General features: G+C 35.5%; 1 protein-coding gene across 3 annotated transcripts in view; it reads left to right on the top strand.

The window, feature by feature from the left end:
- Window positions 1-17,878, top strand: part of LOC136415640 (cubilin) — a 62,199-nt gene that overhangs the window by 16,027 nt on the left and 28,294 nt on the right. For all 3 annotated transcript variants that reach the window (XM_066400333.1, XM_066400323.1, XM_066400342.1), the window contains one exon: window positions 8,484-8,579. In XM_066400333.1, the coding sequence (XP_066256430.1) occupies window positions 8,492-8,579 (88 nt within the window). In that variant the 5' untranslated portion in view covers window positions 8,484-8,491. The remainder of the gene's footprint in view (window positions 1-8,483; window positions 8,580-17,878) is intronic.

Here is a 17,878-nt window from a genome sequence, read left to right as displayed (position 1 = left end):
TATGCGAATGGTTTAATGGCTCTATCGACTAGAACACGGCCATTTTGCAGTGCCTAAATTCTTTATTTATAGTTCTTTGTTGGAGCAGATATGACCACAGTCAATTCGAATTGCAGGTATGCGATCAAAGGGTCGGAGATCAAAGAACAATCCGTCCTAAGGATAGAAGCTATGGAAAAATGAATTTATTTAAACCTCGATTAGAGTTGGCACACTTCACGCAGCTTTTAAACTATTTAGTATCGCAACGAATGTCCTTGTTACTGCTAATTTAGGGTTGCAATAAATTTAATGGTATTATAAATATTTTAACATGCTGCGGTTAGTAGAAAATGTGTTTACAGTTATTAATGAATCAAATTTTATTAATCTTAAAATCTCTTTAATTTTAAATTAATGCATTCAAAATTATTTTAATAATTTGAATTGCATTGTTGTGTTTAAAAATTTGTTTAAAAAAATTGATTAATGAAACAATTAACGAATTAAGCTTGTTGGAAGATATTGTGACCGATTGTCCAGGTTATTTTCCTGACTGCGAGTTTAATTCTCCTTTGACTGTTCCTGATGGTTGCAGCAGCTTGTAAATTGGTATTTACGTAAAATACTCTCCATCAAAAATCGACAGAATTTTTCGTCAAATAAATCGTCAAAGCGTCTTCCGGATCAGGCCTTTCCGGGGCATTTTTCAACGTCACAGTCCACAATGGCCTTTAAAAGTGCATTTTCAGAGCTCGGCAGCCTTCTCACTTGAGGATGTGATTGATAGTTAAAATATAAGGCGGGCCATCAAACTACGCTCTGTCGACACCTTGTCGGGCTGCTATTGAATTTTTTATTAGTTTTCAGTTTCAAAGTGTTACACGGGAACTTTTTCGAGTCCAATTTGTGAGAGCTGAGTGAATCAGGCCCGACACGGGACGGAAATAGCTGAGGAAAACCATAAATTATATCGGTGCAAGAAAGCTAACCGTTTTCTCAGCGCTTAACGTGAGCACATCATAAACACATAAATTGCCTAGAGGCTAGATTGATGAGCTTCTATCAGACTTAGCAAATGGCGGAATATATGTATGTTTAAAGGAAAGATGGGAGAGCAACCGCTACATGACGAAATGGATTTTGGGCTAATATTGTTCTGCAAGGGAATTTGTCACTCTGGAAATCTACACTATTCATCGCTGGTGAGCTTTAACCTCTTTTCGTGGGGACGTGCGTTTAATGGCAGCAACATTAGAATTGAGAACAAGACAGATCACCTAACAATCCACGCATATGAATAATAATATAAACTTAAGTTTAGCTGAAACCTTCCACAGAGACGCGAAACAGCGACGCAGTCTGCATACTACCACGAAATCTATCAGGGAGGTTTTTGCACTTTCGTTTATATGAAACCCTGTTGCGAGTGAGTAAACGTGAGACGAACAATACTGTGCCGCTTTAAATTGTATCCCTTCCCTAAACTTTTTAACAAATTATTATTTAAAAAAAAATTCAAAAGCGGCATTAGATAGGACAAAAAAATACTATCTTTTGATGTTCGTTTGTTTTTTTTTAGTTTTACTTACGTCCCCGGTAGCGCAAAATGGCTGATTTTTTTAAATTGAAACTCAAGTCAGGCGGCCCCTCAATTTAAAAACCTTTCAAAATTGTATTCAATGGTGTATTGCAATCCAAAACCTGTCGATTCGTTTTTGAGCAAAACACCTATAATTTTGGTAAAAAATGCAATCAAACTCAATTAAATACTACGTAAACAATGAAAAAACTTTTTTTTTATAGGAAATTGGTTTGTTATCGATTTTGTGCTTACAGTCTTTGATTATTTTTATTTATTTTATCTTTTTTTTAACCAAAAACTGTGAGCATAAAATCGATAACAAAACAGTTTCCTATCAATAAACAAGTATTTTCATTATCTATGTACTATTTAGCCGAGTTTGTATTGCATTTTTTGCCAAATTTATAGCAGTTTTTCGCAGAAACTAATAGACAGATTTTGAAAGACTTTTAATATAGGGTGTCATTTGACTCATGTTTAAATTTTTAAAAATCGGCCATTTTGTGCTACCTGTGACGTAAGCAACATTTAAAAAAATAAGCAAACGTCAAAAGATAGCATTTTTCTCCTATTTAATGCTGATTTTTAATTTTTTCAAAATAATGATTTGTTAAAAACAGGTGAGGAACTTACAGCCATACGGTATAAATTTCAGGTATAATTCTGCGCTTGGGGCTGTGATAATTATTCCTCGGGCTCTTGCAAATTCTTTTAAGTTTAAGCCAAGGTGGACGATAGAATTTCCTGTTTGCAATAATAAAGGGTTCAATTCTAGAGGACTTCTTCGAGATAGACAAAACAAAATCTCTACCACAGATGCCTAGAAACGAAATACAACGAATTAGTCCAACAGTTTCCGAAATGCAGGACGTCAAACGGGAATTTTCCTCTACGTTTTATAATTTTTTTTTTGTAATGACGGAATGTAACTGAACAAAATCTCGTGTTGGGGAGTTTTTGAGACCACAAATCGGGATCCGACGACATTTTTGCTGTAATGAATAAAGGGCGCTGTTGATGCTGCAAAACGTTCCGGACCTGACTTGAACCCCCAATTTGAAACCAAACCGAGCTTCCATTTCCAGTCAGTCCAAAACAAACTGACCACTGCATTTATCGACCGTCAACAATATATGAAAAATCAAACTCTATGTGGCTTCCACTTCAAGTAAATAACAGGACGAATCACTACATGTCAAGGGAATGTAATTAGATTTCCAGAACGAGTGGCTATCTGGATCCAAATAAACGTATTTTATTAATTGGATATCACCTCGCTGACGTAAATCATTCGATTGGACCAGACAGATTCGATCACTTTATGCGTATTGAAATTACTATGCTTCGATGTATTAAACATCACGTTGTTCGTCAGCGTTGTTGATGCGGAAATCCTTAGTTCCCGTCTAATTTATGTTTTATTTTATTTAAACTATACTGCGTGTCCCTTTCCGTATCCCTGTTAATCTCTTAATCTGCAATCTCGGTAATCACAAAGAACACGAGATCGCTTAAATTGGGGCAAAGTTGCACACTTTGGAGGTCAAAGATGTGCCGTTTCGAAATTCGAAAAATTCCAATGGCTCTCAGAGGGACTTGAAGAAACCAAAATTTTTAAAAAACGTCATTATCTCTGCCTCGGCTTTCGTTTCAACGTAAAATACGTGATTTCAGCTCGAGGCACCCTATATGATGATCCATCTCTAAAATCTCCCCAAATCTTTCCACCCACATAATCATCTTTTCCACCGCCACCAACTAGGCGATTTTATGAGGAATAGACATACTGAAATGGCTAAAATGGTCCTTGCTCAAAGAGATTGACTTTATTCAGCATCGGGGGATGAAAGGCGTTTTCGCAGTTTTAGGGCGCGAAATTGGAACGCGCCTCGGAGGCTGATGACCCTGAAGGAGCGACGACGACGACGCTCCTCGAGGAAAGGCCACGCCTCGGACCGTGACGTCGATTGCATTGGTCGTCTGCAGTCGATTTGCTTTCCAATTTTCAAATGGAAAAACTCTGGGTTGTTCTTGTGTTTAGCCTTTTAATCTCTGATTTTAAGTAGATTGGCCCATGTACTTGAGGAGCTTCCAGGTTGATAATGCCTGTCAAGCACAGTTTAACTCTTCCTAATCATACACTCTCTTAGTTACATTTCTTATGCCATCGAAATGTTAGCACAGACCGACGGAACATGCTTGACTTATGGCGAATACGGACATTCGCACCGATGCGCACTCAGTGCGGCAAAGGTCGGTTATAACGTTGGTACGGGTGTCCGAATCCGCCAAAAAACTCTTCGTAAGGAAAGCGTAAAAACATTTAGGAGAAAGCACTAAAGTAGGAGAGAGAAAATTAATACTCAATTCCGCAACTTTCTGCTATTGAAACCTGATAGTATTACGTAATAATGTATTACTGATTCATCTGGTTTTGAGGCTCGCCATAAAATGGATTTGCTCCATTCAATCTCGTTAATATTAGTTTGGAGATCTCATCTTTTGATTTGAACTTGCAAAAAGCACAAATTTGAACCAGAATACAAAAACAGAAGTTAACCTTCCTTTAACGCGATGTATCATGTTGTCATACCTAACCCGCCATATTTCACAAATAAATGTAGTTTTGTGTATTGTCTCTACACACTCGGTTATTTTGGGATTTTTGCCGAAGGTGGCTCTGGAACACTATGATGATTCAAAACAATTGAATATCCGTTTCCGCGTTGTATCGTAGATCTCTGGTAAAAAGTTAAAAATGACGATCGAGCTGTAATTTCCGAGTTGAACGTGAAAAGTACAGTGGCTCGAATCGAGGTCATAGGCGCCGATACCAAATTAAGTTTTATAATGGTATTGTGAAATAGATTTGTTATCCAACATTGTTATGAAACAATCTGTTTTTCTTTGTTTTCTATTAATTTTGGTATTAATTTCGAAAATTTACTTTAGTTAGTTTTTTCAATCAAGGTCGATTTTTTGCATTAATGTTTTACGTCCATTTTTGGAGTCAAATCTTCCTCTGAAGGATCTGAGTCCAAATTATAATACTTTAATCATCTGTTAAGAAAATGATGTCCGTTTGTCAACGTTCAGTCATTGTCAGCTCCACAGATTTATGTTTCGTAGGAGTATCAGTTTACCTGCTAAATCAGTTAATGGGCCTAAAAGGCTATCAAATAATCAAATCCTACATAAAAATCAACTTCGGTTGAACATATATTATATTCTTAATGAATTCAAATAGGTCGTGGACGCAGTAGTTTTATTTCATGGGGACTGTGAATACTACTATCACAGTGACCTAGTCAGTTAGTATCCTCACTAACTTAACAAATTTTGATCAATATTTCCTAATACTGTTGCACAATTCAATGATTTCGTGTCACATTGTATTTTTCTTAAATGTCTCAAGGACTACAACTGATCTCCGAACCTCGATCGATATCGCGACAAATGAAGTGTCGTACTACCGTGCTGACAATATGCACTAGAAAATTTGTAAATTTCTGGTCATCTGGTAATGCTTTTGGCTCACTGGAGAGCCCTTAAAATTCACGTTTTCCAACGTGAATCACTGAGCCTCCAATGATCTGTTTTGGCCCTGCTCTAAGAACACTGCACAGCGTCATTAATGAACTCCACAAGGAGCTTTTATCTCACTTAACTGACTTTGTAACTTGCACTGCTTGACAGATAACACCAATGGGCACATCCAAAAAACACCCTGTATTAACATTGAACCATGAAATCGACAATCCCGAGCAAAAAAATTCTTAATGGCATTACCGTGTCAGGTGATTCTTTAATTAGCCTTCAAGGTCTTGACACCTAACCCTATCGTCTGGACTCTGGACAGGTACGAGCCATCTAGGTTAGAAATTTCCAAATTTTACCTGTTTCCCCAGGTACTTAAAAAGGACCCGCCTGAAAAATGTATGGAAAAGGCGCCTTAAGAGGTCATCAATTTTCAGGCGAATATGTTCCATAAAATTATCGTTTCCCGTCTCTCCTCATACATATCATCTGCATAATTGAGGCAAACTAAAAGAAATTAAAATGCGGCAAAGAGTTTACTTTAGCTTTTCCCGACAGAGGCGGGAGAAAAATGGTTTTTCGTTTTTTAAAAGGCCTTCATCCGCGACGGCAATTTTTTTCAAGTTTTGAATTATACCCGGGATTCATATCTTGTTATTCAAATTTATCCCACAGCAACGATTAATGGATTCTTGTCATATTACTAGCGGACTCGGAATACGTAACCGGATATTAACAGATGCCGGATTTTTAATTAAAACCAGATTTTTGCGTCACCGGTTTTGATTGTGAGAACTGGGGATTTTCTTTCGGTTTGCGGCAGGATTAGCTGGGGAATCGAACGAATTTTGTGTAACCAATTCGTTGGAAAATAGCATTTTGCGGGAGCGAAGAACTGGTCTCTAAACGTAATACATCAAACCTAAACCTCCACACATCACGTTGCAACCATCTTGATTCCCTAAACGATAATAACTCAACTCCAAGAAGGCCCCTCTACAAACTCATAAATTTTAGAGTAGCGCCGCGGACGCCCTCTAGCCGACGTCGGCGGACGCAAGACGCCCCCTATTATCGGAAATCGGTTTATTCTGTTCGTTCTGGGCGTCGCGACACCAACTCGTTACCGATAAGGGGATAACGCTTTCTAAAAACCTTCGCACCGGATAATAGATGGCGCTATATGGGCGCTGCTCGCAAATATCCGGTTTCGGGGATCTTGATAGATATGTTTGGGGATGTAATGTATGCACGCAAATTTATGGTCTCAGTTAATTATTCAGATTAGAAATCGTGACGTTTTAATAGCCAAGTTGACTGGAAGCTAAGATAAGACCTGCCCGTAATGACTTGCGAATAACTAAAAAGAGAATTCCATAATTTAACCTTATTAGAATGTCACTTAGTTTATTTGCTCCCCTTGCTCTCAGCGCTTCTCGCATTTTAATCTAAATTTCGAAGGGAGTTCGCGTTACATCCAGAGTTGGCTTGTGGGAGCGACAAGAAGTTTCCTTAAAGAACTTAACTAGGAAGCAAGTTTCCTCATATATTTCTTGTCAAGCTTAAAATTGTTAAGTGGAAAAGTTTCGGTGGTGAGTATATTACGTTTTGCAGACGTTTTCTTTTGTTCGCTGTTTATTTTCGAGTGAGTGACAATTTTGCGAAGCCACTTCCTAACATCGATTGATTGCGATTTCACTAAACCTTCAGAACCTGCATAAGAAGATTCCCGCGATTTAACGGTATTAAAACTTAAGACAAACTTCGAACGATAGTAGAAGTCCTCAAACTAAGGGGCGCTGATCTTAGAGGAATCGCTTGAAAAGTGCTTTATTACTCCTATACAGGGTGTTGAAATAAACAAATAATAACAATAGTTTAATTGACATTCCTAAAACGGTTTTCTTAAATATTCCCAAATTTAAGATGTTACTCTTCGTAAACCATAATCCTCCAGAAAATTTGAAAAAAAAAATCTTGGAAATCTCAATTAAAATTAAATTTTTGTGTCGGACGCACTGTATGTTACACAAACTCGTGGCCTCCATCACGCTAAAGAGTGCTCTGATATAATAACGGTATTCTTGCGTTTAAAACTTTTGTGTAACAATGTCCCCCAAGCTCTTTTAAAACAGAACCGGAGCCAATCAAATATTTGAACAAGCCGTTTCCTACGCCATTAGTTCCCCATCGGACCGGACCTTTTTCCGACAAGATAAATTGTATAGCACGGAATGTTGTGTAGGCTGACGAGAGGAAATTGCTGTTTCTGATGATGAACAAAGATAAAAATATCCCTCCATGTCGACCTAACTCTAACAAGTTGCGTCTAGCATTCGATAACGCAAATTAATGAGTAAATTATGTGGATGGTTTGAAGGGGAAACATTCGACAAATCGATGTTTGAATGCCTATTGTTACCAAGCTTTCAGTCCGATAATAATTGTTTGATTGACTGAGCAAACGGAGAATGTGGTTTGTGTCCGGTGCAATTTAGCCTTTCAACTATCCTGACTGGCATTATAGACATATGCGTCAATATTAACTAACGAAGCGATCGTATTAATTTGACTCGTTTGATGGATTAATCCTTTTGAAATATCTTGCACTTCGCGATTCACTAATAATCCTATTCTAGGCAGAGTTCACCTGCCCTAAATAACCTATCTAAATAAATAAAATAATTAATAAACCGCTTAAATAACGTTTTGTTTCAATAAGATAGTGCTTTGCTTGATTGTTTATCTGAAATATTTCTCGGTAGAGTGTTTCGAGAGAATCGAGACATACATTGACCGGTACGTTTACCAGATCTTTCCCCTTTGGATTTTTATTTATGGGGAAATTAAATTTGATATTCGCATCGAAATGCAAGACTGAATTTTAACGTGGGACACATCATTACCTCGCCAATAAAATGAGGAGAAAATCACAATGTTTTTCCAAAATTTCAGTTTTTTCAAATCCCTCCCTGCAAAGTCATTGGAATTATACATAAGATATACATATACATAACAAATTTCTTACAGCTTAATTCGCTGAAATCTGATGGATTTTAACGTGTATCCCTCAGTTTGTATAATAAAATTAAGTCTTACTTCCCCGTTACGATGGCGTTAACTTAATTTTAAGATTTCGAAAACCCATTTTGAATCTTTAATGGTTTACCTTCCCATCTCGCTGCTATTATAACTTGTCAAAGGCAGAAAATCCTATTATCGCCACTTAATAATCTGGAATATTATTAAGGTTGGTGGGTTGGGTAAATTTTAGGTTGTTATGAGCTGATAAAAGAATTATTTTGCCACGTAAAAGTGTATTTGTATATGTTTTGCCATAGTAATATAAAAATTATTGAAATATTTTATTAATTTCTTTCAGGACACAGTATGGCCTCAGATAACCGGCACACCTCAAAGGAAAGAGTCGTACTGTCGATTTTTTGTCTTCAAGCAATCTTCATTCAGTTCATTATCGGTAAGTAATTTAATATGAAAGTAAATTTGGGGTAATAAATCGGATAATATGAAAATATAGAATAACAAAGGTCAAAACTCAAAGTCGTGTTTGAAGACTTTTGAAATAATGAAGGTTACAAGGTGTTCCATCAGGAAAAACACATTTTTTGTAGAGGCTCACATATTTTATAATTCAAAAGTTTTTGAGATTTGTTTTTGAATTTGGCATTTTAATAGATACCAAGAGAGACTATTTCAGGTTTATCCACTAAGAATACGGATGCTCAGAAAAGGAGCTAGCTACTCAGTTCTCGCTTAATGACCCTGTACATAGACGCGATGGTATTGGGGCCGAAATTTGGTTATACGTACAAAAAAAATTGCCCTTTAATCACAAAACTATGGCGATTTAATACGTATGAATTTTCCAAAACGTTTCAATCTTGATCTTTAAAAAAAAAACGAATTGAATGAACTTGTCAAGCGACTGTCCTGTATTTTTGAGCTAAAATGCATGTCGGTGTATGTCGGTAGATCATAAAAGTTCTGATTGGGCCCAATGATTATGAGGCAGCTAATTACCCCGGTGACACAATGACAAATCCCCCGATTTTATTCCCAGATTACCCACTATTTTTAGACTAATGTTTCCATTCACTACCCCAACAACGAGGGTTGATTGTTTCCAGTTGATAACTTCTCCTGCTTTTCCAAGTTTGTAAGCTGATTTGGGAATTGAATTGCGTGATCGAAAAGTGCAAAGAGTTGAAATATAATGATTGCATTATATTCCTTTATATGTATTATATACCCTTCCGAGAGGGTATATTTGAGTTAGTCGAACGCTGTAAAACTCAAATCAGACGGCAAATTATTTTAATCGGTCGTTTTGATTGGGAAAGTTTTATTACTTGACTTCCAAGATTGTCGCTGGAAGCACCTTTTTATTTCTGGAGAAACGAGCTTGTTATTTTTGTGTAATTTGGGAGAAAATATAGAAAGGAAATACATCAGAGTCAGAACATCAAACTGATATTCAGGAATATTATTCAATGAGGATAATTATAAATCTGCTCTATACGGGGTGTATGCGTTTTGAGTGAATTATACGGGGTATCCTTGAAATGATTGTACAATGGCCTGATCAAAAATTACTTAACCAAAAATAAGGTGTTTTAAACCAACTTACCTATATCTAATGTTGCTTCGTTATGTCGCTGCAGAACGCCAATGTTCTCAAATTAATATAGTTTTTTCGAAATAATTGCTAAACCCTTTTAGCGATTTTCACAAATTTTGGACATAAATTGGCGTGTTTGATGTAAGCGGGATCTTTTTTTAATGCATAGAAATTTTTAAAACGCCGCCTGGTTCGTAAATAAAATTTAGTATTTTTGTTCTTCCTGTATGAATGACTTTAAATTTTTCTCTGCCACTAGCTGACTTTATTTTAAAACTTTTTTATCTCTTATAAAATTTTCGCCAGACATACAGTTTCTCTACAAAAAAAATATTTAAGATATCTTGTAACTCATCATGTGATAGCAATATTAAAAAAAAGACCGGTGTGATGCCCAAAGTGTAGATTAATTTTTTGAAACGAATTTATTTATGTATTCAGGAAACCGGGTAATATTTTGAACATTTGTTATAAGAATTAAACTAACTTGGTTGCTATTTAGATTAAAATTTTTTTCATGTTTTCGTCTGGACTAAACAACGATGATGGATTGCAAGGCACTGTAAATAATCTTTTTGTGGGGAAACTGTATGCCTGATGAAAATTTGACAAGAGACAAAAAAGTTTCAAAATAAAGTCAACTAGTGGCAGAGGAAAAAATTAAAGTCATTCGTACAGGGGATAACAAAAATACAAACCTTTATTTACGAACCACGCGCCATTTTTAATATTTCAAAATACGTCAATTTATGTAGCAACTTTTAGTTCGAAAATTAGTGAAAATCGATAAAAACCTTTAACTATCATTGTGAAAAAATAATATTAATTTGAGGATTTTAGCGCCCCGTAGCAGTAAAACGAGGGGACATTGAATATAGGTAAGTTTGCTTAAAACTATTTTTAGTTAAGGAGTTTTTGTTCACGCGTTGTACAGTTATTTCAGGGACATCCTGTACAATAATGAAACAGTATTGAAATGTTTTCTCGTTTCTGTGGAAATTATCATCGAGGCGCAGAGGCTAGTGTTTGGATTAATTGGCCTTTTCGAGATAAATTTATGTTAAAAATGTTATGTTAACTAATAACTATTGTGACTAATCACAATCCTCTATTCTTCACGTTGACACGAAACAATGTACTTTTAACAGCTACTTAAAAAAAAACAGGTCGTAAAACATTTACCGATGAGCAATCTCCCACACTTATTGCCGTTCAATGACTCAACACAATTAAACCTCTTTTGTTAGGCATACAAAAGGCCCTAAGGGCTACCCAAATAGGCGCTACGGCCCCCGCAAAAGACACCGACGTTCTCCTACCGTATCACTTAACGTTTCAAATCCTACAGCGTTGCCGCGTCGAAGGGACTTAGAGTCTGAGAAGCTACGCATAACAGACAGATGGACGTCGCTACAACCGAAATTTCCACTAGACGGTGTGACGTCACCACGTTCTTGGCCCGGCCGAAGTGCCCCCTATAGTAGGCGCCGGGGGGCCTTTCCTAATCAATATTTCATGTGCGAAGTTCGGCGCGCGCTTGAGCCTCAAAACGTTGTCTCATCGGACCGGGCCTCCAGTTCTTCGCTCCCCATTCCGACACAGACATGTCACCTGCCGTTTTTTACCACCCATCCGCGCTTATTAACTGAATGTTCTGTCGCTTATCCACCCTTCGTAGCACCACTTTGAAATGGAAAACTGATCATCATCCGTAAAAAAGAGCGAACTTGAAGTTTAAATGTGGAACCTACGATGGCAATTTCTATAGATTTAGCGTTCTCCAGGCACAAGGATAAGAGAAAACATCATTGTCCCGGAACTAGCGAGGAGTTAACTTTACTAGCGGATAAAAGTCACTTTTTGGACCTCAAACCCTTTAAGGAGCGGCTTGTATAAAGATTGGGAACCACAATTATGGAGAAGAACCCAAAAAAAGTATGCATTTAACTGTTTCTGCGGCCTGGAAAAGAGATTTTTGTGCTGAGGCTTCGCATCCGGGATCAGTTTTAAGCTTCGAATCTTGCTCCAGCGCTTTTTCAAGATGGTGGCCGTAGCTGTGTGCTGCATTTTAGTGTTTTTAGCTGTGTTCATTGTGATTATCATCGTAGTGGGACAAAGTGTCGGAGACCATCATCCGGAAGACTAAGCACGATGCAAAATCGATTGGTGCATCGGCCGATATGAGCTTAATTCAGAACCGTTGGGGCATATTCTATTTTCTTGTAAAATGGACTACTGTAGCTACCTAAGGTCAGTATGGAATACCCATTACAATGTCAAATTTCCTAATGAATAACACGCACCTCGATTTCATAAATACCTACCCATACATAGAATGTGAGACTATTGCAATTACATTTTGACCTTCTATGAAATGTAAAATTACACAGAAAGCTTCAGAAATCAGCTTTCTATTCTTATTACAACGCTAACGATTTCTGAGCTCCCTGCAATTTATTGACACCTTAAATAATATCCCTCCTTATCTATTCCTTTCTAACCGATCTAAGATCTCTCCTAATCTCTCTGCTCAGCACTTTAGAATTTCAAATTCGATTGTTATGCCACGTAAATTGGTCTTGGAAGGATCGATTGATATGTGATTCAACATATTTCCGAACTCGTTTGTCGAGAAAACACTGTTTGAGTAAATTGCATTTTAACATTATTTTATCTTCGAATTTAGGTTTTCGTTCCTCTTTTATGCTCCTTCTGGTTTTTACCAATTTTTTAAACAACTCTAATTAATTAGTTAAGTCGTATTTCTGCCATTAAGTTCGCTAGGGGAAATAATTGATCAATTATAAGATTTTTTGATTTGAAAAGATACGCAACAGTTTAAGTGATTTTGAAGGAATCTGGCAACAAAACTCGTGAATTTCGAAACAATCAGTTCAGAATCATAAAGTAATCGTGGAGCAATCAATGGTACAACTCTGCAATTATTTGATTAATTGTTTTTCCTTCAGCTTCCGGGGATTAGTCATGGGATTGGCTGATTAATTTTAAAGGTTTTTGAGCAAAATTCATAATATATCTGTTGATTAATGGATTAGTCACGTGAAAGTCATTAACTAATTCAGTTAATGTCAGCCATCAATTACTATGAATGTTTCATTTTCATTTCGCCCATGCCTCTATTTGGCCACTTATATTTCCCCTTAATCATTTTCCAGGTTTACAAAATGTCCCTGTTCTATGAACTGCTGAACTGAGTTTTATTATTCCATTGTGTCCACAGCCGTAGTCTTTCAGTGAAATTTACCCATTTTTTCCAGCTCTAAGTCTTCTTTAAATTTGAGAACTGGATTTTTTTTGTCTTGCGCGCCTTTATGAGAGATATGGTACTTATCCAAACTACCTGCATAATCGTTCTATTGATTGCATAAATAACATATCATGATATATTGGTCACATAGTCGTACCTTTCCTCAGAACCAAAATGTAATTGCATTAACTCCACGAAAATTTTTAAACAACTTTGCTTCAGCAGATCCTTAACGAGAACTATAATCGTTGTTGTTATACCAGGACATGGAGGTAAACCAACCGAAGACTGACTCAAAGAACACTTCCAGCAAAGTACGGTCGTACTTTCTTCTTCTAGCGCTTTTGTCGACCTGAGACATCACCTCAAAGCACCACTCGTACTAAGAAAATGAAGCTTCTGGACACGCTCACTTCTCTCTCTTCGGGCATATCTTCTTTTCCTGCACAAAATGCTTCTAGTGGCGGTGTGTTGCATATTCATTTTCTTAGCGGCTTTCATTATAAGCATTATAGTAATTGGACAGCACAATGGAGGATCTAGTTCTAGTGTCCAGGCAGCACATTAGGGTAAACCTACTCGATGCGTAGAAGTCTCATTATTAGACTTAGTTCTTATGCAAGCGGAAACTGTAATCTTGTAGAAGTAAGTATACTCAGTAGAGCTTAGGTTTTCCTCGAGTTGACTTTAGCTAGTTCGTAGCTATGTCGGTTACTATGTATTTGGCTGTTGGATCAAACGAATCTATCCATTTTAAAAGTTGACATTGTTCGTTTACACCTGTTCGGTTTCGTCTTTGTATATGACCGTTCTTCAAGTCAAAACAGTTGTGATAAACATATTTTCTAATAATACTCGACATGTCCATAATGCCTGTGAATTTCTTTTTAGATTTAATCTACTACTCCGACTTTTAGGAAGGTATAAACGAGTGATCTCTCGGCTGTGTTTCTAAATTGTATAGCTAAAATGATCGTTGTTCATATTCATACTGCACTGACCTATTGTTTTATAGCTGAAGGCACTATCATTTTATTTTATTTCAGTCAGTTAAATTCCCTTCTTTGACACGATTTAATCACTTGCTTGTTAGGTTTAAAATTCGACTTGCAGTTGAAGGAATTAGTCAACGAGTGATGGACCTAAGAAATAAATCTTAGATATTGGAGGTACTATTCGTCCCTAAAATATTTCGTTTAATTTTAATGATCAAAGGCCCACACTCTTCTCTAATGGCTTCAACTATCACGAAAAAGTGCCAAAGATTATGGATTCACTCTTCTTTGCCTGTTGCACACATTATAGTTTCAACCCAACTGAATGGTTTTCAGGTTAGACACATTACCAAAACTCATAAACACATAAAAGGTGAATCATGAGAAACTGTACCTATTTCTAATATGGAGCAAGGTTACTAAGAGGAATATGGAATGAGCATTAAAAAATTGCTCACATTTTTTATTGTTATTATACAGGGAGTTTTACACATTTTATCGAAAAACGATTTAGCCTATAACTTTGTAATGCCAGTTTGCTTTTTTTCATTTTCTGGTGAAAAAGTATGAGTATGAAACAGTGTTGTGTATGAGTAAGATCATGTATTCAGAGTTCAAATAACCCAAGACCGTCTTCAAAAAATTTAATAGGTTTTTTGCAAACCAAAAAAATCACTCTGTAAACAAATTTTCAAAAAAACAGCATGCAAATTTGTTAAAGATTATATGAACTAATAGTTATACCCAACAAAGGTTAGTCACACTCTTCACTGTTTTGTAAAAAAACGAAGTTTATGAAAATGTTAGAATTTTGGATATTTGGACATATCTACCATAGAATCTAGAGATTTCTACTTTGAAAATATCTTTAATTAATGTGTAACAGTGACGGTGTAACGGTGACAGAAAATAGCGAATTTTTTATTTTTTATGTAAGTTTTTTGAGTCACTATCCAACAATAGTAAAAATAAATGTTCATTTTCTTTTTTCTCGTTATTTCAATTTTAATATGTTATATTTGTCTTAATAATTTTTTCCATTATTATTTCATTAAATTTTACAGTCTTGCGTTGTATTGTAATTTTTGTAATTATAATATTTGATTTTGAAATACAGTATATTCAAGATAACGATGTTAGATATATCTAAATATCCGAACCTGTAGCATTTTTGTAGGCTTCGTTTTTTTATAAAACCATGAAGAGTGTAACAAATTTCTAGACTGATTATAACTATTATTTCATCTAAAATTTAGCAAATATGCATAACGTTTTTTTCAAAAATTTGGACACAGGGTAGTTACTTTTAGTCTGGAAAAACCTACTAAATTTTTTGAAGACAGTCTTAGATTTTTTGATCTCTGTTCATATACAAACGTGTATTCTTTCACCAGAGAATGAAAAATGCAAACTGGCATTACAAAGTTATAGTTAAAATCATTTTTCGATAAAATGTGTACAATTCCCTGCATAATAGCAATAAAAAATGTGAGCAACTTTTTAATACTCATTCAATATTTCTTTCAGTAATCTTGTCCCCTGGTAAAAGTATGTACAGTTCTGCGTGACTCACCCTGTATAATTGTTCTCAATAAGTCCCTCTTCTTTAACTATCAATTACCCGCAAATTAAAATTTAAAACTAATCATAGAAAATCTTAGATGAATTACAATTTTTCTTCCACGGTAAAGTTGTGCAAAAGTGACTTAGATCGAAGACATTTTATAAATTACTGAATATATTATAGCCGTTATCTCCTTTTAATGTGACTAGGATCATCCTAAATCACTCAAAAAATTTTCCTTGAAAAAAAAGGAATTTCTGTGTTATTTTTTGCTAAAGTCCAATTGAAGAGTTAAACACAAATCTTCATATATCATCAGAATTAGCTGATTATTCTACTTAGTTTGTTGATGTACGAATTGTAACACAATAGAGCACATCTGCAAGCAACATACTCGATTTAATAGATCCTCCATCTCAATAACTTCTAGTTCGAGTATATGTATGTATATCACCTTGTAGGTTCAGGTTATGTGACAACGCCCCTTTAGCCGCAAATTTGGCAGAAACATGAAGTAATAAGGGCAGGGAAAAGAAAAAAGCAGGACCGCCCCCGGATGCGATCGATCCCCGACGCCAGAAGCTCAAACAGCTCTTAAGGCTATTTTCTCGCTCGCGACGACGAGAATTTTAAACGGTTTAAAGCCATCCAGTATTCCCTGCTATTCTCTAACTCCTTTTCTCCACTCTAAAGTAGTCCGTAGGGCTTTCGGCTCATTTATTTAATTAAGAACGCTGAATAGTGCTCGGCCCTTCAGATACAAAGAGATAGCTGTTTGGAAACAAAAGCTTCATAAGCGGATTTTCTCGAGATGAGACTTATCCAATTTATTTTTCCATTCTGGTAAAACTTCTTCAGGCTTTTCGAAGGAAATTTTTGATGTAAGGTAAACCTTTTATTTCATTCTAGATATGTCATGAATCGATTGGTACTTAAAATGTCATAACTTTCGATATATTTGAAAAACCTTTCAGACCACATTCTTCGACTCAATAATTCTTCAGAAACTAATAAGACTTTTTGCTACTCAAGATAGAAATCTTGTGGAGATACGAAAAGCTGTTTATACAAGGTGTCTGAACATAGTGCCATAAATTCAACCACGTATTTTAGGTCCCAAAATATGACGAAAACTTCATTGAATTCAACTTGAAATGAAATAAAAAAATATTTTTGACACTTCCGTATATGACAGCATTTGTTAATAAAGACTGGTGGTGAAAATGATAATGATGAAAATAAAGTAAAATGAATAAAAAATGGTTTCAAATCTGATGTTCATTTAATAAAATACAGGGTGTCCCAGATAAGGATGAACAGCATGGGGATCTTGGAAACGGTAATAGATACAAAATGGTTTAAATTGGGAAAAAGTTGGGCAATTTAAAGCAAATTAATAATCTGTTTTTATATCGACGAAATTCCGAATGGTTACGAAGATATCCGGAAAAAAACGAATTTGGCGGTTTTCGTTTTTTGCAAATAACTCTTATACGGTTATAGTTAGAGGAATAAAAGTTTTACATTATTAAAGCACTTTTTTGAGAACTGTTTAGCAGTGTTGCCAGTTTTCTTGTTACATCCTTACTTTCGGAGAAAAATGAGTAAACTTTTGATTTTCATATGGGCGTGATATCAATTATTTATATTTTCAAAATCGTCATAAAATTCCCTTTTCAGCCATGCATTACATTTAATATTTTTCTCAGAAACTCTATGAGTTATAGCCATTAAAGCATTTTTTGATAAGTAGGCCATGATTTTGACTTATATATTATACATATATATAATATTATACATATCTTCAGCATCTACACAATTTCTGTGACAAAATATGTAACACGACAACATGTCAAATTTCTCTTCATTAGAAAAGCAATTTTGAGACATTATTATGCACACGTCAAACAAATTTAAGGTTTTACAACTTTTAAATAATGTTGACGTTTCCACAGCATTCATTTATTTAATGTGCACCATTACTATAAGTCAAAATCATGGCCTACTTATCAAAAAATGCTTTAATGGCTATAACTCATAGAGTTTCTGAGAAAAATATTAAATGTAATGCATGGCTGAAAACGGAATTTTATGATGATTTTGAAAATATAAATAATTGATATCACGCCCATATGAAAATCAAAAGTTTACTCATTTTTCTCTGAAAGTAAGGATGTAACAAGAAAACTGGCAACACTGCTAAACAGTTCTCAAAAAAGTGCTTTAATAATGTAAAACTTTTATTCCTCTAACTATAACCGTATAAGAGTTATTTGCAAAAAACGAAAACCGCCAAATTCGTTTTTTTCCG

Source organism: Euwallacea similis, chromosome 2 (assembly GCF_039881205.1).
Source record: "Euwallacea similis isolate ESF13 chromosome 2, ESF131.1, whole genome shotgun sequence".
Taxonomy (NCBI): domain Eukaryota; kingdom Metazoa; phylum Arthropoda; class Insecta; order Coleoptera; family Curculionidae; genus Euwallacea; species Euwallacea similis.
The sequence above is the reverse complement of the archived record's forward strand: the minus strand, read 5'-3'. Positions and strand labels throughout refer to the sequence as shown.